This window comes from Heptranchias perlo, chromosome 6 (assembly GCF_035084215.1).
Source record: "Heptranchias perlo isolate sHepPer1 chromosome 6, sHepPer1.hap1, whole genome shotgun sequence".
In the NCBI taxonomy this organism is placed as follows: Eukaryota; Metazoa; Chordata; class Chondrichthyes; order Hexanchiformes; family Hexanchidae; genus Heptranchias; species Heptranchias perlo.
Window position 1 is genome coordinate 59,061,994 of NC_090330.1, and position 23,640 is coordinate 59,085,633.

Genomic DNA, 23,640 nt, shown 5'->3' on the forward strand with positions numbered 1-23,640 from the left:
GAATCCAAAAATCTATCGATCTCGGCCTTGAATATACTCAACAGCATCCACAGCCCTCTGGGGTAGAGAATTCCAAAGATTCACAGCCCTCCGAGTGAAGAAATTCCTCCTCATCTGAGTCCTAAATGGCCAATCCCTTATCCTGAGACTATGCCCCCTAGTTCTAGACTCACCAGTCAGGGGAAACAGTCTCTCAGCATCTACCCTGTCAAACCCTCTCAGAATCTTATATGATTCAATGAGATCAACTCTCATTCTTCTAAACATCAGAGAGTATAGGCCCATTCTACTCAATCTCTCCTCATAGGAATCAATCTAGTGAACCTTTGTTGCATCGCCTCCAAGACGAGTATATCCTTCCTTAGGTAAGGAGATCAAAACTGTACACAGTACTCCAGGTGTGGTCTCACTAAAGCCCTGTACAATTGCAGCAAGACTTCCTTGCTCTTGTACTCCAAACCCTTTGCTATAAAGGCAAACATACCATTTGCCTTCCTAATTGCTTGCTGTACCTGCAAGTTAACTTTGTGTTTTGTGAACAATGCACCTAAATCCTTCTCAATACAAACATTTCTTAGTCTCACCTTTTGAAGAATGTTCTGTTTTTCTATTCTTCCTACCAAAGTGAATAATCTCACATTTTCCCACATTATACTCCAAATGCCACCTTCTTGCTCACTCACTTAACCTATCTATATCCCTTTGCAGCCTCTGCATCCTCCTCACAGCTTACACTCCCACCTAGCTTTGTATCATCAGCAAACTGGATACATTACTTTTGGTCCCTTCATCTAAGTCACTAATATAGATTGTAAATAGTTAAGGCCCAAGCACTGATCCTTGCGGCACCCCACTAGTTACAGCCTGCCAACCCGAAAATGACCCGTTTATTCCTATTCTGTTTTCTGCCCATTAACCAATCCTCTATCCATGCTAATACATTACCCCCAACCCCATGAGCCCTTATCTTGTATAACAACCTTTTGTGTGGCACCGTATCGAATGCCTTTTGAAAATCCAAATATACTACATCCACTGATTCCACTTTATCTACCCTGCTAGTTACATCCTCAAACAAACTAAAAAGATTTATCAAACACTATTTCCCTTTCATAAAGCCGTGTTGACTCTGCCTAATCATATTATGATTTTCTAACTGCCCCGTTACCATGTCCTTAATAATAGATTCCAGCATTTTTCTTGACTACTGATGTCAGGCTAACTGGCCTGTAGCTCCCTGTTTTCCCTCTCCCTCCTTTCTTGAATAGCAGCGTTACATTTGCTACCTTCCAATCCACTGGGACCGTTCTAGAATCTAGGAAATTTTGGAAGATCACAACCAATGCTTCCACTATCTCTGCAGCCACCTCTTTTAGAACCCTAGGATGTAGGCCATCAGGTCCAGGGGATTTGTTGGCTTTTAGTCCCATTAATTTCTCCAGTACTAATATTAATTACTTTAAGTTCCTCACTCCCATTAGACCCTTTGTTCCCCACTATTTTTGGTATGTTTTTTGTGTCTTCTGCTGTGAAGTCATTTGTCTTACTCTGAAAAAATATAGCCTTGATCAATAGTGGCAAGATCGTTGCGGCTGAATTGCAAACCGTCTTCTAAAAATGGAACATGAGATTGCAAATAAAATTTGAATTACCTCCCGTGGCTACCAAAAGGCTTTCTTTTTTCTCTTTTTCAAAACGTGTTGCCATCTCTTCTTGTGACGCTTCTTCCTCTTCCTTCTCCTCCTGAAGTCTCTTCATTCTCTCCATAAGAGCTTCCAACTCACTGACAGAGTCTGAAGTCTACAACATCATAAACAGGTCATATTTTAGCGCTCTTATAGATAACAGGGCAACAGCATTCTGGACAAGATTAAGATACCAAACGCTTAAATTACTTTAGCCATTAACAGAGTTTTGCTCAATCAGAACCTGCAGAATTAAATTCTTGTGATATCAACTGTATGGAGTGTTATAAATGTTTATGCAACATTGTAAAAGGAACAATGCATAAAGATAACGAGGGAATAACCTTTAGAAACACTGCCTTGAAACAAGTGGATGATAAATACTGACTTGCTAGAGGAGATTTTTTTGAAATTATTATATTTTTTATATTATTCGTTCACGGGATGTGGGCGTCGCTGGCAACGCCTGCATTTATTGCCCATCCCTAATTGCCCTTGAGGAGGTGGTGGTGAGCCGCCTTCTTGAACCACTGCAGTCCGTGTGGTGAAGGTTCTCCCACAGTGCTGTTAGGTAGAGAGTTCCAGGATTTTGACCCAGCGACAATGAAGGAACGGCGATATATTTCCAAGTGGGGATGGTGTGTGACTTGGAGGGGAACGTGCAAGTGGTGGTGTTCCCATGTGCCCATTGCCCTTGTCCTTCTAGGTGGTAGAGGTTACGGGTTTGGGAGTTGCTGTCGAAGAAGCCTTGGCGAGTTGCTGCAGTGCATCCTGTAGACAGTAAACAATGCAGCTACGGTGCACCGGTGGTGAAGAGAGTGAATGTTTAGGGTGGTGGATGGGGATGTTGGTTGAAAGGTATGATTCGGTGAGTATGGCTATGTCAGGCTGTTGCTTGACTAGCCTGTGGGACAGCTCTCCCAATTTTGGTACAAGTCCCCAGATGTTAGTGAGGAGGACTTTACAGGGTCAACTGGGCTTCGTTTGCCTTTGTCGTGTCCGGTGCCTAGTGGTCCTACGTCAGGTGGTCCGTCCAGTTTTATTCTTATTGTGACTTTCTGTAACGAGATTGTACAACTGAGTGGCTTGCTAGGCCATTTCAGAGGGTGATTAAGAATCAACCACATTGTTGTGGGTCTGGAGTCACATATAGGCCAGACCAGGTAAGGACAGCATGTTTCCTTCCCTAAAAGACATTTGTGAACCAGATGGGTTTTTACCACAATACGGCAATTTCATGGCCACCATTACGGATACTAGTTTTTTTTTTAAATTCCTCCTGAAACAAAAACACATCCACAACCCAAAGGATCATGCACATATTCATTACCAGAGGAAAAAGTCTGAGTTTTCCTTCCTTGATATCATGCTTTGTATATAACTCTGGTCTGATCCTTACTAGTCTACCTTCCTTTCAGCTTCAGAGTGAAAATAGAAGAAAAAGCATGCAATACTAGTCAAAGGTCCAACGATTGTGCCTGTAGGCTACTGTACCTGCAACGTGACCTCCCAAGCCCTGAAAACTTATCGTAAAGTATGATTCCGATATATACTTCCAAAAAGATTGCTCTCTCATTTCTACCACTCAAGGGTTTTCATCACTTCTGAAAAGACCATGATGTTTAATGCAGCTGATCAGTGACCATCTAGCTACAGATGAAGGCTCTAGCTTAGAAATTGAATCATGTCCCCCAAAGAGGCCCTAAACTACAAGCAGCAGCAGGAAGTTCCTTTGGAATAAGAGTATGCACATTTCAACAGGGGGGCCAATGAGGAAGAGAATTCCATACTTGGGAGAGAAGGGTAGGAACCAGAATACATTCTACGTGATTAAAAACATTGAGTCTGAAGATAGTTATATTTATATCCTCGGCTCTCAAGGGCTTAATGCCTGCTACTTTGACAGCTAATTAAGACACCCAAGAAGCAAAGATGAGGCTGGGTACACTGAACTAATAGGTTAGACTACTTATTAACCTCAGTAAAATTCATGGGGCCACAAGGTATTGGTAGGGTTTACCAAATGTTGTAAATATTATACAGACTGATTGGTAGAAATTCTTTGCCATGACAAACTTGCCTCTCTAATTCCATAAAAAGTTGTTAACCTCCATGCAAGTTAGGTGATCAGAAAATATCTAGTCAAGAAATCCTTGGCCCACTCACTGGGACACGAGGTCAAAATATATTCAACTCACTTTCCTTCTGAAGAGTTTTCTTCATTATATCATGAAACATGAGTGCCATCTCTTCACTAGTATAGTGTCTCCTGGTTACATCAACAGTTCCTTATTACTTTGGCAATACAATATATACTTTTTAAAATGAGCAACGTCAGGAACTTTACCCCTATAGCTTACTGTTTACAAGGGTTTCTGGAAGTACTGTATTGAGGCTGAAATCACATGGATCCGAAACAACAGTTACTTTTTTTTTTGAGATTATGTAAAGAAATGTCAATTTAGCCCAATATGTTAAAACTCAGTAAAAATGAATTGTCAGTAGTTAATCTAAAGGACTATTTTAGTAGTTAATCTAAAAACATTTATAAAACCATCAAACGGCCACTGGCCTGTAATGTCAAGACAAGTCTGATTCATGTCTTTTAAGGCTTTTGTCCCTCCTGAAACCAAAAGGCAATTTGTTGAACAAGTTATGAAAGCTGATTTCGATTGGATAATATGAGGGAAATTAAAATCAGAAACCAAATATTGCAGCAAGAAAAATAAAATCTTGATTGGTCAATAAGTTTGTCAGTACCAAAGTTTTAGTTTTCAGTTCCACATTGCTGAGTGTGAGACTCTTGCTGTTCTCGCTCAAACAGCTGGAATTTTTCGTTCCTGGGCCCCTCTTTCGGATTTTGAAAATATACTTTGGTTTACCAGAAGAAAACAAAGTGAAAATTAATTTTAAATTTTTTTTTAAAAAAAAGGTGGCTAATGATTTCTGCCTCGATTATTCTTTATTGGAGGATAGAATGCTTTCTTACAATTTCTATAAAGAAATTTCTCCTAACTTCCTTCTTTGCTCAATTTTAAATTGATAACTTCTAGTCACTGATCCCCAACCAGAGAAAATAGACTTTATATTCACCCTTCGAAAGCCTTCATAATTTTAAAATCCTCTAATAAAACTCATCTTAGCCTTCTCTGCTCCAGTAGAAATAGTACCAGAATTTCAAGCGTCTTCTGATAATGAGAAGGGGGTGTCCAAAAGTGCACATAGTACTTCAACTGTGGCTGAACTATTGCCATATACAAATTTATGATCTCACCACTCTTGGTCTAGAGCAATCTTATAAACATATTAAACTCTTTTTTCAGTCTTGTTATTTAGAATTGAGTTAATTTTCCATCTTATTTCTCTGTTTCTACTTCATATTTAACATTTATTCTCTCTATTTGGGAGAGGAAATTAGTGCAGAGACTCAAATCAGTAACAAAATGGAAATATATTGAGACCTGTGATAACATCTTAGATGGTGAGAAGGACAGAGGCTCAAGCAGGAATGAGGTAGATAAAAGGCATCCAAGGGGTCCCAGTATTTTCTGGGCCAAGGAACTGAACACTCAAATTTACTGTGCAGGTGGTTTTGCATATTAGGCTTTCCCAGCAGCAGAAATAAAAACTAGTACAATTCCTGGGTTGCATATTCTGGAAACACCTAGTCATCTGTTTTAAGTACAAGGTTAAATTAACATTTCTCCATGCAGTCAAATGATCCTTTCATTAAAGAGGAATCCTTATTACTCCAAAGATAAAAATGTTGTTAAAAACTGAGGTAATGAATATAGTCTCATTAGCCAATTTAAACATCTCATTTTGCAGAATAAAATTAATTAGAATCCTTGTTTGCCTGTACTGACCCCAGGACTGCTGTACATAAATATGACATCTTCCATGTTGCTCTCATTGATGCCATTGCACACACAGAAGTTGCTGACGGCTGGTGCTCTGAAGCTGTGACTGCTATCTTGGTCAATCTCTGGATTAATGCCACTTCCAAAGACAAAGCTTGCCAAGGCATGATAATGTGCCAACAGGACCATGGCATGTACCAACTCAGCTAGGGACCAGCTGTTCTCCCCGGTTTTAAGCAATTTCTAAAAATGAAAACACAAAATAGGAACATTAAGACAATGCTTCCTATTTCTTTGGGTACTCAAGTGAACAATTTCTGCAATGCACCTACTTTTCTTTCATAAGACTGGTCAAATTAACACTTGTGGGCCCCAATGCTGCAGCTGATCACTAAGTTAGACAACGTTTACGGTACTTCATAAACACAAAATAGTAATAATGGCATGTAGATGAAATATTTCAATTTATTGAAACATTACTAGTTAATGAAAAGTGTTTCATCCACAAATCCACAGGTCACAGATTTTGGTCAATATACAGGCAGAAGCAGTCAAAAATACACATCCAATACAAAATTGTTACAGAAACTCTGAAAAATTATAAATCTTTAAAAATGTGAAGACATGGCTCAGTGGGAGAATGGACTACTTGGTCTGTAACTGAATGACACAGATTTGGGTGGTCCAGGTTCAAATCTGGTCTGTGCTGGATTAGATAATCTCAGCTGGGATGATAATGAGCGCCCTAGAGTTGGCCTCAACAATCTCTTGCTAAAGAGGAAGGGGGAGGGGGACCATGGGAAGTCAGTCAAGGTTCCTGCTCCTGATCACTACCCAAATGAACTAAGTTACCAACTGTTAGAAATGCATTCTGGGAGCTTTCGTAGCAAACTAATATTTACAAGTGACCTCGCCATAGAAGTTGGCAGAAGAATTAAATTTGGTTTTAAGAGCCTATGCTATGGATTACATGAAAATTATATACCGATCGTCCGGTGAAGCGGGATTAGAGATCAGGGAATAATTGGATCAGGGCACAGAGGCATAATTTAGACCCCATTTTAAAATCATATATTATGTCCTTGTTTTTATAATACATGGATTTTTATTATTTATAGTTAAATTGCAAAACTTATGGCAATTTGGAATGCGGAGATCTAGATTTGATTGGAGCAGAAGTTTCTCCGCAGTATAGGCAGAGGAGATGGGAGATGCAACATTGAGGTGCTGCAGCACCACCATGGGCAGAAAGGTGTCACTACAGCAAGACAGATTTACATAGGAAGTTTGTGTTATAATGTGGAGACAGGAATTCATAATGGAAGCGTGTATAGATGCACGGTTTTTAAAAATGTTATTAACTGATCGAGGTGTTGTACACAGAAAATCAAGACTTTACTCGAAGTAGAAAAGTCACCTGGTCCAGATGGGATGCATCCTAGCTTACTGAGGGATGTAGGGGTGGAAATTGCAGAGGCTCTGGCCACATTCTTCTAATCCTCCTTAGATAAGGAGATGGTGCCAGAGGACTGGAGGATTGCAAAAGGGAAGAGGGATAAACCCAGCAATTACAGGCCAGTCAGCCTAACGTCAGTGGTGGGGAAACTTAGACAATAATCCTGAACAAAATAAATTGGCACTTGGAAAAGTATGGGCTAATAAATAAAAGTCAATATGAATTTGTTAAAGGAAAATCGTGTTTGACTAACTTGTTTGAGTTCTTTGAGGAAGTAACGGGGAGGGCTGATGAGGGTAGTGCGGTTGATATTGTGTATATGGACTTTCAAAAGGCATTTGATAAAGTACCACATAATACACTTGTTAGCAAAATTATAGCCAAATTATAGCCCATGGGATTAAAGGGACAGTGGCAGTATGGATACAAAATTGGCTAAGGGACAGAAAGCAGAGAGTGGTGGCGAATCGTTGTTTTTCAGACTGGAGGAAAGTATACAATGGTGTTCCTCAGGGGTCGGTATTAGCACCACTGCTCTTTTTGATGTACATTAATGACTTGGACTTGGGTACAGAGGGTGTAATTTCAAAGTTTGCAGATAACCATGAATACTAGAAATCTGAAATAAAAACAGAAATTACTGGAAATGCACAATAGGTGTTGAGCATATGAGAGGAGGATAAGTTAACGTGATAGGGCATCATAAATGCTAACTTTTTTTCAAGGTGTTGATCAACTTGCACATCCAGCATTTTCTGAATTTATTTCTGAAAAACCAAATTATTTTTTCTTTCAGTGCAGACATAGTTAGAGAACAAACAATGTTAAGATTATAGAAGTCTATTAAGAGTCTATAATCAATTATTCAAAAGTACAAAGTCTGTGCAAGGTTTACCTTAATGTGTTCCTTTGTGATCAGCCAGGGCCTGTGCGCTAGGATTTTGTTGACTTCGTTGAGATTTTTCAGTTTCTGCGGGATGTACGCCAAGCCATTTAGCCACTCCCCATCTCCACCCACCTGCAAGAACTCATTTATATGAGTGTTTACCAGATAGGAACACTGGTGTCTGGCAGCAGCCTAGTTAGAAAAGGTCACAAAAAGCACAAGGGTATATCGTCAGCAGCAGTACTATCCATGCTGAAAATACGGAGGAAGACAAGAGCATTGTAGATTTTGAACATGTTCAGAACTGTTTCTGTGAAGCAGTGTGCTAAAATCTATATAACTGTACACCTTGAGTTCACCATTAGATTACAGTAGATGCAGGTCTTAATTTCTACTGCTTTTTGAGATTCCCTTTATGTAATGGCAGCAATTAATGCAGAAGAATGACTTGCTTCAGAGATCAAATAAAGTGATGCAAAGTCCATCATAGTCACACACCTTTGTGTACTTTGTCCTCAAAATGGAGAGCAACTAAGTGGTAGAAAAGTTTGGAGAGCTTTTTGTTCAACGTCACAAAAGGAAGGATCTGTCCGTGACTTAGATCAGCTCCATTCATTTCAACTGGGACTACAACTTTGCAGCAGCCGGACGCCATAAAAAGAAACTCTATGGCTGACAACAGAGAGGCTTTAAAAGGGTAGGAGGCCTGAAATGGCAAAGTCTTCAAGATGCCTCAAAAAACAATAAAATGGTGCACTTTATTTTCCTAACAGATATTAAAGGAATACTTGTCATAGAAAAGAACTGTCTTAGATTTTTCAAATTTTACAGCTGCTATTTGGATTAAAACCTTAATAAAAGAAGTGGATTGCCATCTAGGATTTTGCAGCAAGTGAATGACTGTCACAACCCTCCTTCATCCTTAACTATAAAATCAATTTTGCACTTTTAAGTTTTTCCTTTAAAACTATTTGTTTTACATATAAAATGCATTATTGAACAACTCTGGACATAGCAATTACTGCATTCGCTCATCAAATGCCAGTGGGTTTCACAGAGTAATAGCTGGTAAAGTAAAAATCTCAGCTAGCAGATGCTTGTACATGGTGGGCCAGATCCTTATCACCCCCTGCCCCAATTGATTAACAGTGAAACTATAATGCAACCAAATATGTTTCACTTGATAAAATGGAGTAAATGTAATGAAGATGCATCATGAACTATATAAAAAAAGTGATTACTTATTTAATAACAGCCTAAGCACCAGGAGAAAACACGGATATAATGTAGTAATCTAGTGTCCAAAGATTACCTACAGGCAGTTCTGACCTGAACCATCATTTTCATTAATTTTTATTTTGAAAGTGAGCACAGCCTTAGAGGTTCATGTTTCCTTGTAGTGTTGACTGTGTGTAACATACATAATGACTTGCTTGTCGACTGCCATTTCTAAATATGGGTTGCAAATAAAATCTTGCTAAAAATGCCCACATAAAGAAAGAAGAACGAACTCGCATTTATATAGCGCCTGTTACGACCTCAGGATGTCCTAAAGTGCTTTATAGCGAATGAGGTACTTTTGAAGTGTAGTTACTGTTGAAATGTAGGAAAAGCATTTTGCGCACAGCAATATCCCACAAACAGCAATGAGATAATAACCAGATAATCTGTTTTAGTGATGGTGGTTGAGGGATAAATATTGGCCAGGACACCAGGGAGAACTCCCCGCTCCTCTTGAAATAGCGTCATGGGATCTTTTACGTCTACCTGAGGGGGCAGACGGGTCCTCTGTTTGATACCTCATCCAAAAGATGACACCTCTGACAGTGCAGCACTCCCTCAGTACTGCAATGAAGCGTCAGCCTAGATTATGTGCTCAAGTCTCTGGAGTGGGACTTGAACTCAACCTTCTGACTCAGAGGTGAGTGTGCTACCACTGAAGTAAGGTTGACACCTGGGAAAATTTTTAAAAGTGTTGAAATCTGAAAATGTTTGTTATATGGCAATGTACACGCATGAAATTAAGAGATATGTAAAATCATGATCAATAAAACAATTGCATTTTACAATTTGCTTTGTGTAATTATTTGACTAACCGCCTGCAAAAATTAAACTTTGAGGTACACCACATCCACAGGATCCCCTTTATCCACAAGGAACGTGGATAAAGGGGATCCTGTGGATGCGGTGTACTTGGATTTCCAGAAGGCATTTGACAAGGTGCCACATCAGAGGTTACTACACAAAATAAGAGTTCATGTGTAGGGGGTAATATATTAGCATGGATAAAGGATTGGTTAGCTAGCAGAAAACAGAGAGTAGGCATAAATGGGTCATTTTCAGGTTGGCAAGATGTAACGAGTGGAGTGCCACAGGGATCAGTGCTGGGGCCTCAACTATTTACAATCTATATCAATGACTTGGATGAAGAGACCAAATGTATAGTTGCTAAATTTGCTGATGACACAAAGGTAGGTATGGAAGTAAGCTGCGAAGAGGACATAAGGAGACTGCAAAGGGATATAGATAGGTTAAGTGAGTGGGCAAAAATTTGGCAGATGGGAGTATAATGTGGGAAAATGTGAACTTGTCCACTTTGGCAGGAGGAATAGAAAAGCAGTATATTATTTAAATGCAGAGAGATTGCAGAACTCTGAGGTACAGAAGGATCTGGGTGTCTTTGTACATGAATCACAAAAAGTTAGTATGCAGGTACAGCAAGTGATTAGGGAGGAAAATGGAATGTTGTCATTTATTGCAAGGGGAATGCAATATAAAAATAAAGATGTTTTGCTACAGTTCTTTAGGGCATTGGTGAGACCACATCTAGAATACTGTGTGCAGTTTTGGTGGTCTTATTAAGAAAGGACATAATTGCTTTGGAGGCGGTTCAGAGAAGGTTCACGTGACTGGTTCCTGGGATGAGGAGGTTACCTTATGAGGAAAGATTGGACAAGTTGGGCCTGTATACATTGGAGTTTAGAAGAATGAGGGGTGATCTTATTGAAACATACAAGATCCTGAGGGGACTTGAAGGGGTAGATGCTGAAAGGATGTTTCCCCTTGTGGGAGAGACTAGAACTAGGGGACACAGTTTCAAAATAAGGGATCTCCCATTTAAGACAGAGATGAGGAGAAATTTTTTCTCTGAGGGTCGTGAGTCTGTGGAACTCCCTTTCCCAGAGAGTGGTGGAGGCAGGGTCATTGAATATTTTTAAGGCTGAGTTAGCTAGATTCCTGATTAACAAGGGAGTCAAAGGTTATAGTAGGTAGACGGGAAATTAGGGTTGAGGTCACAATCAGATCAGCCATGATCTTATCAAATGGCAGAGCAGGCTTGAGGGGCCAAATGGCCTACTCCTGCTCTTAATTCGTATGCTCGTAGGTATGATTAAAAACTTTGCATTCCATTTAGTTTGATTTACCATTATTGCCAAGTAATGCCTGTACTCAAAGGGGAGTGGTCCGTCCATTCGCAGTATGTAATACTGGGTCCGGAGAAAAGACTCTAGGTATTGAGGGTGTAAACCCATGATTTGCGTGGTGTTGTCAAGGCGACCTGTGGTGGAGTATTCTTCCAGAAATAGCAAGTTGGTATGTCCATCTACAGGATTATCTTGGGCAATCTATACAGGAAGGCAATAATAGCAAAATCATAAGGAAGCAGATATTTCCTTTGATAAACAATTTATTATAAAGTTAAAAATGTAGTACTCTAAAATCACTGGTCATGAAAAGAACATTGCATTTTCACCAAAAATACCAATAAAGCACAAGAACCACAAAAAAAGTGTTCAATTAAAAATAAACAGCACCTGCTTTTGGGGGATGGGAAGAGTCAACATTTACTAAAAACCTATCAAATTTTTCTTCAAAAAAAAAAGTTGATATTTGGGACAGCAAGCATTTACAAAGCAGATTGGGAACAAAATTCTGTTTTATTCATTAATTGTACTAAATCATTACCTGAAGAGAGATTTTTATTTTGTCAGGAAGGAGAAAGAAGTTATGAACTCTCTCTACCCCTACCAAACCCATTTGAGAAACATGCTGCATCAACAGCGACAAAGGTAACTGAAGCATTTCTTCAAATTTACCTGTAGACCAAGATCAATTACCAATTTGTTCACATTTCCTTGGCCAGTTTTACTGTAATTGATCAGAATTATACGCCCAACAAAAAAGTCTCCCCAATTATATTCAATAATGAACATTTTTTAGTTGTACCATGTAGCTAAAACTTGAACATTTTGCTGTAACAATTGCCTTCCAAAATGCAAATTCTAACATCCAGGCTAAAATATTAGCAATTGTACTTGAAGTACTCAAAGCTGGTTCATTCAAAGCTTCAGTTAGCAGGAAAATTAAATGTTCGTTGAACATGGAGAGTGGAGATATTAAAGGGGACAAGGAGGGGTATGAGATACAGCAGATAAACATTCAAGTTTTTTTGCATATACAATGTGTATTAAGAAATTTTCAATGTTTTATCATTTTAAAACTTATGTTTGGAGCTATTATTTCACTAAAAATATAGCTTCTAAAGCATGCAAGGTCCAGTGAGCTCAGCTTACTGATGACTTACATGTATGCATTAAAATCTCAAAATCGAGCAGGTCCATGGTATATTAGTGCTGTAATGGATCACTAAAGAGGGCTTGGGTTCAAACTTCTGACAAAGGGCAGATTTTATGTTCCTCCCCCCACCCCAGCACTGGACAAGAGGACTGCACCGAAGAGTGCACCACGAGGCTGAAGTCCCAGGATCGCACTCTTGTGCACAACTAGCTTGACTTTCCCTCACCAGATCTGGCTGAAATATATCAAGCCCTATCGGGCCTCACTCACTACTCTAGGATCATCCTGGAGTGTAACGATAACCCCTTTTTTTCTCCACCACCAACTGCCTTCTTAAATCCCTTTCCCCTGCCTCCTTCAGCCTCAAGTGCATGGAACTCATCGACTTCTTTGTCACCAAGGTTGAAACCTCCATTCAACTGCTTTCCCATTGCCTACCAAGCCAAACCTCCCCCCAGCTTCCCACCTGCACTAGCCCCGAGCTCCCATTCTCATTAGTTTATCTCCCCTCATGTCCTCTCTAAGCTCGTCTTCCTGCTCCCTTACCCCATTCCCACTAAACAGACAACCACCCAACCTCCCTTCCTGAACCCCATGATAGCTGACATTGTAAATGGTTCCCTCGCCTCAGCTACTGTCCAAAACCACCACCATCGGCTCCTCAAAAAACTCACCCTTGACCCTTCTATCCTGGCAATGGATTGCCCTATTTCCAATTTTCTGTTCCACTCCAAAGTCCTCGAATGCGTTGTTGCCTCCCGAATTCGTGCCCATCTTTCCCACAACTCCCATGTTTGAATCTCTTCAATTAAGTTTTTGACCCTGCCACAGCACTGAAATGGCTTTAATCAAAATCACAAACGACATCCTCTGTGGTTGTGATTGATTTTATTTCCTCGTCCTCTGTGACCTTTGATATGGTTGATCACACCATGTGTCTCCAACGTCTCTTCTCCATTGTCCAGCTCAGTAGGACTGCCCTAGTTTGGTTCCACACTCACCTATCCAATCATAACCAGACCACCTCTAGCAATGGCTTCTTTTCCTGCGGCTGCACTATTATCTCTGGAGTCTCCCAAAATTTTTTCCTTTGCCTCCTCCTCTTCATCTACATGCTTCACCTTGGCGACATCAGCAACAGACAGGGAGTCTGCTTCCGACACCCAGCTACCTCTCCACCAGTGCCGCTACACTGTCAAATGCCTTGTCCGACATCCAGCCTTGAGCTACAATTTTCTCCAGTTAAACACTGGGAAGACAGTGTCCATCGGCTTTGGTCCCTGCCACAAATTCCGTACCCTTGCCACCAACTCCATTCCCCTCCCTAGGCTGAACAAGATTGTTCGCAACCCGAGTGTCCTATTCAACCCCGAGTTGAGTTTCCAAACACATTTCCTATCCATCAAAGATCATCGACTTCCACTGCCATATCATTGCCTACTTCCTCCTCCTCCGACTCAGCCCATCTGCTGCTGAAACTCTCATCCAAACCTTTATCACCTACAAGCTCGACTATTCCAATGCTCCCTTTCCCGGTTTCCTAACCGACACTCTCTATATACTTCAACTCCAAAACTCTGCTGCCAGATCCTATCCCACATTAAGTCCTAGTCACCCATCATCTCTTTTGTTTTGCTGACCAACATTGGCTCATGTCCCCTAATGCCTCAAATTTAAATTCTCATCCTTGTGTTTAAATCTTTTCATGGCCTCACCCCTCCCCGTATCTGTAACCTCTTTCAGTTCTACCATACCACCACTAATCCACACCTCCTCTCCTCCCCCCTCCCCGACCCAAAACTCTATTCCTCTGACACTGGCCTTTTGTACTTCCCACTCCCTTCACTATACCATTGGCAGCCATGCCTTCAGCTGCCTTTGGCCCACATTCTGGAATTCCCTTCATGAACCTCTGCCTCTCCACCTCCCTCTCCTCTTAAGGCACAACTTAGAACCATCTCTTTGACCGAGCTTTTGCTCACCTCTCCTAATAGCTCCTGCTTTTGCTCAGGGTCTATTTTTTCTTTACGCCTCTGAAGGTCTTGGGACAAATTTATGCGTTATATAAATGCAAGTTTTTGTTCTGGTTATACTTTGTTTTTGGGTTTTTTACATTTACAGTCATTATAATTAAAAGTCTGGCATCTCACATACATCGGTCACATTTCATATACGAAGTGTATGTCCCACTTCAAAGAATCACATGTAAAGTTTGCATCACATGGTTACTTTCCAGAGTATCAACATATTTATAAAAATGCAACAAATCCCTCAACAATTTTGATTACTTGAACTATTACTGAACGTATAGAAAAGCTACCTCTTTCTCTGGTATAAAGGCAGTTGGTCCAGTTATCGGAGGTGGAGGGATTCTCGCACCTTTTTCCTGTTGATAGAAAGTGTTACTGATTAGAATCATCGCTGAAATATTTTGAAAGCTCTAACAGACTGACATGGACTACAAAATCAGACTTATGGTTACAATTTGTTTGTACATATGGGTGCAAACATTTCTCCATATGCACACACTTCAATATTTAATGATCAAGAGCAGGTTTGCAGATTCCTTCTAGACTCTGATTACACTGTGGTGTTCAGTCATTTCCTTTTGGAAAACCTCCCCATATAAACTTGCAACTTTAGAACTACACAACAAAGTGTCCTGTCTGATCAGATCTTGTTCACACACAGTCATTCTGAAAATAAGATAGTAGGATGAGTGATTAAGGTTGTAACTGATCTTGGGAGTTCATTAGAGTGAGATCATTTGAACAGGTTATTAATTTGCCACTGTGTAATTATTCTTACTTATGTAAGGAATCTTACAACACCAGGTTATAGTCCAACAGTTTTATTTGAAAATCACAAGCTGTCGGAGGCTTTCTCCTTCGTCAGGTGAGTGTCGAGATTCATTGAAAATTACCGCATATATAGTCATAGAACAAGGCCTGGTGATTACAGATAATCTTTCCCACAGCCCGTTATCAAGGCCATCAAATTAATTGAATAGTGTTCAGACAGAGAAACCTTAGATACCCCAGACAACTGAATATACAAACGGCCAGAACCAAAGAAAGAGAGGGAGAGCGAGAAACATCCGAAAGGAAGAGAAAAAGAGAGAATGACCAGTTGTATTAAAAACAGATAACTTTTTTTAAAAAAAGGTTTCTCTGTCTGAACACTATTCAATTAATTTGATGGCCTCGATAACGGGCTGTGGGAAAGATTATCTGTAATCACCAGGCATTGTTCTATGACTATATATGCGGTAATTTTCAATGAATCTCGACACTCACCTGACGAAGGAGAAAGCCTCCGAAAGCTTGTGATTTTCAAATAAAACTGTTGGACTATAACCTGGTGTTGTAAGATTCCTTACATTTGTCCACCCCAGTCCATCACCGGCATCTCCACATCATTCTTACTTAGACATCAATATAAACAAACACACAAAATGTCTGTGCACTCTGTTACAAAATTATGAAGAACACTGGCACTCATTTATAATTTGCTACATATGAATATCGGAATTCTTCCTCCAATGTGGGTTTATTTGGAGGAATTATTATTAGTGTAAAAGAAGGAAATTAAACTCTATTTAAACCTATTTAATGAATTTTTGCATCCTGTTTCAGCATCAAGCACTCCAGGTCTGCTATAGCATGGATAAATGCTCTCAGCACACTACACCTACAATATGCATATCTACACACCAATCTTGTGGTCTTTGGAATGGGATTGCCAAATTAGGGACAATTATGTGTTGTGCTCGGTGACTAGAAAATGGTTAAAACTGTCCAACATCATTTCAGAATGGGCTCTTGAAGCCAATAAGCAGACGACATTTCATCCCATCAGTCTGAGCTGGATTTAAATGCGGGTGCCCAAGATACAAGTACAATGTATGAAACGAATGAGCCTAAAATAGGCTTTTAAATACATTCTTCAGTTTAGAATGGCATTGTGCACTTCATTTGGTCACCCTCAAATCCATATTCATCGCTATTTATTTTCCTCTCAAATCTCTCAGCACTATGTGTTGTAATTGATAGTTCATCCTCAATTTTTTTCCATTAACTCTGGTGTTTTGGCTTTCCAAGGTCCCATCCTCTCTCCCTTTTTAATATCAATTGTGATAAATATGAAGCCTTTTTGTCTAGTTTTAGCTAGGTAGTGTTTTCTTTAATTTAGTCAGAGCACCCAAGGAGTTTTAAAAAACGACTGCATTCAAAACCATGTCTTCCACCTAACTAGATACAATTTTGCGAGGATTAGTAGTTCAGTTGTCTGAGGCCACAGGCTGGAGGGAAGAGCCAAGGCACATTCAAAGAAAAACAAAGTGATTTGCTCAATTATAAGCATGACAGGCAGTTACTTTTGACAGTTACTCAAAACTCCAATAGCTGCAGGAGTATTTGAGTGTGAACTGATCAAATCATCAGCTTGAAACTTTAAAAGAGATTGTTAGTTCCCGCAGTTTGTGGTGGGGTGGCGGGGGGGAAATCAGAATAACAACTATGCATTTAAATGTTAACTACTTGGCATAGAGATTGTAATATTAACATTTTCCTCTTCAGTTATAGCATAATATCTACTATAAATATAACTCACCTTTATTTGCTTGTTCAAAAAATGTGCTCCATATGTAAAATCTGAAATGTGATATTCTACTGTTTTTTTGGAAGATGTGAAAGAATAAAAAAAACTTGCATTTATGTCGCCCCCTTGTATGACCTCAAGGTATTTCAAAGTGCTTTACAGCCAATGAAGTACTTCTGAAGTCTAGTCACTGTTGTAATGTAGATAAACACAGCAAGGTCCCACAAACAGAACTTGTGTGTGGAAGCAGAGGATGCGGGTAGGGTTTTAAATGAATATTTTGTCTCCGTATTCACAAAGGAAAGGGATGATCCGGACGTAGTAGTTAAAGAGGAGAGGTGTGAAATATTGGATAAGGTAAACATAACGAGAGAGGAAGTACTAGAGGGACTGGAATCCTTGAAAGTTGATTAATCACCAGGGCCGGATGGATTGTTTCCTAGGCTATTGAAGGAAGCCAGGGAGGAAATAGCGGATGCTCTGAGGATCATTTTCCAATCCTCACTAGATACAGGGGAGGGACCGGAGGACTGGAAGACTGCAAACGTAGTACCATTGTTTAAAAAGGGTACGAGGGAAAGGCTGAACAATTATAGCCCGGTCAGTCTTACCTCGGTGGTGGGCGAACTATTAGAATCAATACTGAGATATAGGATAAACTGTCACTTGGAAAGGCATGGTTTAATCAGGGATAGTCAGCATGGATTTGTTCAGGGAAGGTCATGCCTTACAAATCTGATTGAATTCTTTGAGGAAGTGACAAGGAGGATTGATGAGGGTAGTGCAGTGGATGTTGTCTACATGGATTTTAGTAAGGCATTTGACAAGGTCCCACATGGCAGACTGGTCAGAAAGGTAAAAGACCATGGGATACAGGGAAATGTGGCCAATTGGATCCAAAAATTTGGCTCAGTAACAGGAAACAAAGGGTAAAAGTCGATGGATGTCTTTGCGGATAGAAATCCGTTTCCAGTGGTGTGCCACAGGGCTCAGTGTTGGGTCCCTTGCTGTTTGTGGTGTATATTAATGATTTGGACTTGAATGTAGGGGGCATGATCGGCAAATTTGCTGACGACACAAAAATTGGCCGTGTAGTTGATAGTGAAAAGGATAGCTGGAGACTCCAAGAAGATATCAATGGGTTGGTGGAGTGGGCAGAAAAGTGGCAAATGGAGTTCAACCCGGAGAAGTGTGAGGTAATGGACTTAGGGAGGGCAAACAGTAAAAGGGAATACACAGTAAATGGGAATATATTGGGAGGGGTAGAGGAAGTGAGAGACCTTGGAGTGCATGTGCACAGGTCCCTGAAGGTGGCAGTAAAGATAGATAAAGTTGTGAAGAAGGCATACGGAATGCTCTCCGTTATTAGCTGAGGTATAGAATACAAAAGCAGGGATGTAATGATGGAACTGTATAAAATGCTGGTAAGGCCACAGCAGGAATATTGTGCACAGTTCTGGTCACCACATTACAGGAAGGATGTAATTGCTCTGGAGAGTGTGCAGAGAAGATTTACAAGAATGTTGCCAGGGCTTGAAAATTGCAGCTATGTGGAGAGATTGGATAGGCTGGGGTTGCTTTCCTTGGAGCAGAGGAGGCTGAGGGGAGACTTGATTGAGGTGTACAAAATTATGAGGGGCCCAGATAGACAGGAAGTACCTGTTTCCCCTAGCGGAGAGTTCAAGAACTAGAGGACATAGATTTAAGCTGATTGGCGGAAGGATTAGAGGGAACATGAGGAAAAACTTTTTTACCCAGTGGGTGTATGGAATTCACTGCCAAAATTGGTGGTAAAGGCAGGGACCGTCAACTCTTTTGAGAAGTACCTGGACCTGCATCTAAAGTGCTGTAAGCTGCAGGGCTATGGACCGGGTGCTAGAAGGTGGGATTAGAATGGGCACTTGGTTGTCCTTCGAGCCGGTGCGAACACGATAGGCCGAATGGCCCCCTTCTGTGCTGTATCTTTTCTATGGTTCTAAAACAGCAATGATATAAATGACCAGATCATATGTTTTAGTGATGTTGGTTGAGGGTAAAATGTTGGTCAGGACACCAGGGAGAATTCCCCTGCTTCTCTTCAGAAGTACCATGGGATCTTTTACATCCACCCGAGAGGGCAGATGGAGCCTCAGTTTAACATCTCATCCAAAAGACTACACCTTCGATCAGTGCAGTACTGAGGGAGTGCTGCACTGAAGTGTCATCCTAGATTATGCGCTCAAGTCTCTGAAGTGGGACTTGAACCCACAACCCATGTGAAAATTCTGTGGAGCACAACATGGATCCAGTAGACAGAATTTTAAATTTAAAAGAAAGGTTTTCTGTTCGTCATTTTGAGCATCTTACATTTGCCGAGATATCAAGGCCAGTGAACATACTCTCAAGACTATGAGGAACTAAGAACTCACTTGAGAGTAATCTGAAATACAGAAGCCAAAAGTATGCAGGATAAGGACAGAAAAGACCAAAAAAGCATAACAATTGTCTCCTCTACTCAGCATCAAAATCTATCCACTCCACACCCCTTATCCTTCTGGTGCTTTCCCCTTCTTTGAGCACAAGACCCTATTCCACCCCTCCTTCAAAGCCTCAGTCCACTATCCTCCTAAAATCACTTCCCTATTTTCTTCATTTAACCTTTGCACCAAGCATCTCTGTTAGTGACTTAAACTCCTACTCGCTCACTTCCAACATCTCCACTTTCCTGTCCTTGAATCAATGGCACTCTGCATATCAACTCAACCAACAGCCATCCTCCTGATCTTGCTATCATGCAAGACCTCGCAACCTCGGGGATCTCTGAAAAACGACCACCTTGGGAGCTCTACCCAAGTTTCTCACCCAGCCGGTCTCCAACCTTCTTCCCAGGAAAAATATCCCCCAGCTCCATTAGTTGAGTCATTAACTCTCACCCCTCAACCTCCTCCGGCTTGCAACTAATCATGACACTACCTGTCAACTGGAAAACAACTCCCTTGTTTCTGTTTTTAACACCATTATCCTCATTAAATCCCTCATGACCTCCCACCCTTGCATGGTGCACAACTGACTTGTTTGCCCACTGTCAAAGTTGAAGTTTCTGCAGCTTAACATTGGCAAGGCCCAAGCCTATTTGGTTGATGTCATAAATTCCACATCTTAGCTCCTGACCTCATCCCTTGCCCGGCTGTGCTCTCTCTCTGATCCTGATGATGCACAGTGTCCTGTTGACCATGAGCTGAGCAAATCCAACACCCACTCCATCACCAACATTTCCATCTACATAACATCACCCATTTACGTTCCTACCTTCTCCCCCCTCCCACTCTCATCTGCACCGCTGTCATATTTAGGTACGATTTCTCCAACACTTTCCTCCCTATCGAGTTTGACTGCGGACAACCCCTAATTCATGCAAAGCGCTACCATCTGCATCTTATCCTGTACGAAGCTTCACTCACCCATCACCGTTTCCTTGTCAGGCTTCACTAGTTTCCCATTTCCTAAAATGCATCGATTTCAAAACCCTTATCCTGGTCTACAAATTCTTCTACCTCTGGAACCTGTTCCAGGCCTACGTCCCAGCTCATACCATCTGCGCTACTGACTTTAGCCTACTACGAGCTGCCTCCTTTCACTCTGCTCTACTAAACCATCAAGCTTCTAGACTCTGGAACTTCCTTCCTAAATCTGTCCGCTTTGATGTACCTTCAAAAGCCTCAAACACCTTGAACCATAGTGTAGGCCACTTCTTCTAATTCTTCCTTGGTGCCTATTGCCATGATACTTCATGAAACATCTTAGGGTATTTTGTACATTAAGGGCACTATATAAATGCAAGTTTCATTGTACTTGCATCATCATTCCCTCCAGAATGCTTGCTCTCCGTGCACACAACCTCAATGGTCTGCAAGAGAGGGACTTAAAAACTGTTTTTCAACAATTTCTTCACATGCCTCAAAGTCTAACCAACAGCTACAATTCTTCACCTTTAATGGCTTGCCACATAAACTTTCATCTAAAAATTGACATTCTTGGCCTCCCCATTTCCTATGGCCTTAAACTAACTTTTACGTCTCTTTCATTGCTCAAAGTACCTCCAAGAAATTAAATTTATCTTCAATGTCAAATACTTGTTTTCCCTTTAACAATCCTTAACACAAGAATTCGGCATGCAAAGGGGGACTTACCTGGGTCCAAGCGGCACAATGGATTGCCTGGGTGCAGCAAATATTGGAAAATTGGGCAAAGCACATACAGGCAAAGTAACCCAATCAATTTTCCTTCTCATTTAGACTACTGCAAGAAAAATTGGGCAAATTCCTTTATGGCAGTGTCCACAGGCCAGCCCGATTTTCTGATATCCACTGCGCCCAGGCGATCCTGGTAGCACAGTGGTTATGTTAATAATCCAGAGAACACAAGTTCAAACCCCACCATAGCAGTTTGTGAATTTTAATGAGGGTGTTGCTTTACAGGCATGTGCTCTGATCACCCAATTTTTCAATATTTGCTGCTCCCTTTTATACTTGCATATGTGATACATGAAGACATACTCCCAGAATCCCACCACCAAAATATCCACAACCATCACAGTTGAAGATCAATGTTAGAAAACCTCTGGCTACCAAAGTTTTCCCATTGGCTGGTGTCCATAAATACATTTTCTCTATTATTTATCAATGCAACCAGCATATCCCATCAGTTGTTGCTGTCAGCTTCTGTTCTACAAAGTTCTCCCCCTCTCTGCATACTCACTGTGTTTAAGAGTCACCCAATTTCCTACTAATATTCTGCCCCCCACCCCAGGATTTCAAAACTCCTTACCACTCCCAGCATTTGCTTCCTCCAGCAATCTTTAAAACCCAAGATTACTGTCATTTAATCACTAGTTTTTGATTGACACTTCCGAACATTAAGTGTAAAAATGAAAACTAGGCACTCAATAACCAATGCTTTACCTTTGTTTCTCATGAAAAAAAAATACTCTCCACTTATTTAAATCATCTGAGTTACCAGGGGATTTCTTTTTCTAAGAATTATTGATAAGCAACATCACTTTGGACTTGTGACTGCTGTGTAAAGCCCACCTCATGACGTCATTCTGACGCAAATAATAAACTGAAGGTCACAGGATCAGTATTAGAGGAACTAGAAGTCCACAAGTTACATTGTTTAATCACAATTAGAAAGATAAATAGGTAATGACTATCCAGCCAAAAAAGTATTGTCTAAAGAAGAAAATGAAAACCCGCTAAAGAAACGCATTGCAATTAAATGGATTAGAGACACAGTATCATCAATAAATTCCATTCGATCTAGAAAATAAAGTTCTGACCCCCTTAACGGTGGGAATCAACAAAGTTAGTATAAACATAGACTAATATTATAGCCCATGTTTTGGGGGCATGAAGCCAGTTACTGGTTAAACAAGATCCAATGTTTTCGGTTAAAGTTGCAGTGCTATTTCTACTGTGACATCGCCCATCTCCGCCCCTGCCTCAGCTCATCTGCTGCTGAAACTCTCATCCATGCCTTTGTTACCTCTAGACTTGACTATTCCAATGCTCTCCTGGCTGGCCTCCCATCTTCCACCCACCATAAACTTGAGCTCATCCAAAACTCTGCTGCCCGTATCCTAACTTGCACCAAGTCCCGTTCACCCATCACCCGTGCTCACCGACCTACATTGGCCCCCAGTTGGGAACGCTTCGATTTTAAAATTCTCATCCTTGCTTTTAAATCCCTCGATGCCCCTCCCCATCTCTAACATCCTCCAGCTCTATAATCCTCAGCGATCTCTGCGCTCCTCCAATTCTTGCCTCATGCGCATCCCCGATTTTAATCGCTCCTCCAATGGCAGCCGTGCCTTCAGCTGCCTAGATCCTAAACTTCTGGAATTCCCTCCCTAAACCTCTCTCTCCTCCTTTAAGATGCTCCTTAATACCTACCTCTTTGACTAAGCTTTTGGTCACCTGTCCTAATATCTCCTTGAGTAGCTCGGTGTCAAACTTTGTTTGAAAACGCTCCTGTGAAGTGCCTAGGGACGATTTACTATGTTAAAGGCACTATATAAATACAAGTTGTTGTGTGGATATTATTCTTTCAGTAAATAGAAAAGTGAGCCATTCTATCACACGTCGTCCAACCAAAAATCAAAAGGAGCGGTCTTTAGTTTCCACAATACCAGATGTGGTAGGCATTCAGGCCTCACTATCTACTCACTTACATACTGAAAATTGTAAACAATTTTACAACACCAAGTTATAGTCCAGCAATTTTATTTTAAATTCACAAGCTTTCGGAGGCTTCTTCCTTCGTCAGGTGAACGATGTGAAAATATACATACTGAAACACCAAAGCCTAGACTTTACGATCAGGTAAAAATAGGTTACTGCCAGTGTTAAAGTAATGCCAATCAGAAAATCTAGCCTCAACACAATGCCATAAAGAGCAGGATCACAGGTTCAATCCACCGTTGCAAACTGCACTAGTCCTGCAGAGAGGCATTGATTAGAGAGTCGTCTTCTCCTCTCTCCACAGGAGAATGAAGAAAGAGAGAGTCAGGTGGATTTCTTTACCAGACTGCTGGTTGCC

At 40.8% G+C, this 23,640-nt stretch overlaps 1 protein-coding gene across 2 annotated transcripts in view; it reads right to left on the reverse strand.

Moving 5' to 3' along the window:
- LOC137323022 (sestrin-3-like) overlaps window positions 1-23,640 on the reverse strand; it is a 95,674-nt gene that overhangs the window by 21,826 nt on the left and 50,208 nt on the right. For both annotated transcript variants that reach the window (XM_067986366.1, XM_067986367.1), the window contains exons 2-6: window positions 14,786-14,851; window positions 11,313-11,513; window positions 7,897-8,079; window positions 5,552-5,788; window positions 1,653-1,800 (exon numbers count right to left, since the gene is read on the reverse strand). In XM_067986366.1, coding sequence (XP_067842467.1) covers window positions 1,653-1,800; window positions 5,552-5,788; window positions 7,897-8,079; window positions 11,313-11,513; window positions 14,786-14,851 — 835 coding nt within the window. The remainder of the gene's footprint in view (window positions 1-1,652; window positions 1,801-5,551; window positions 5,789-7,896; window positions 8,080-11,312; window positions 11,514-14,785; window positions 14,852-23,640) is intronic.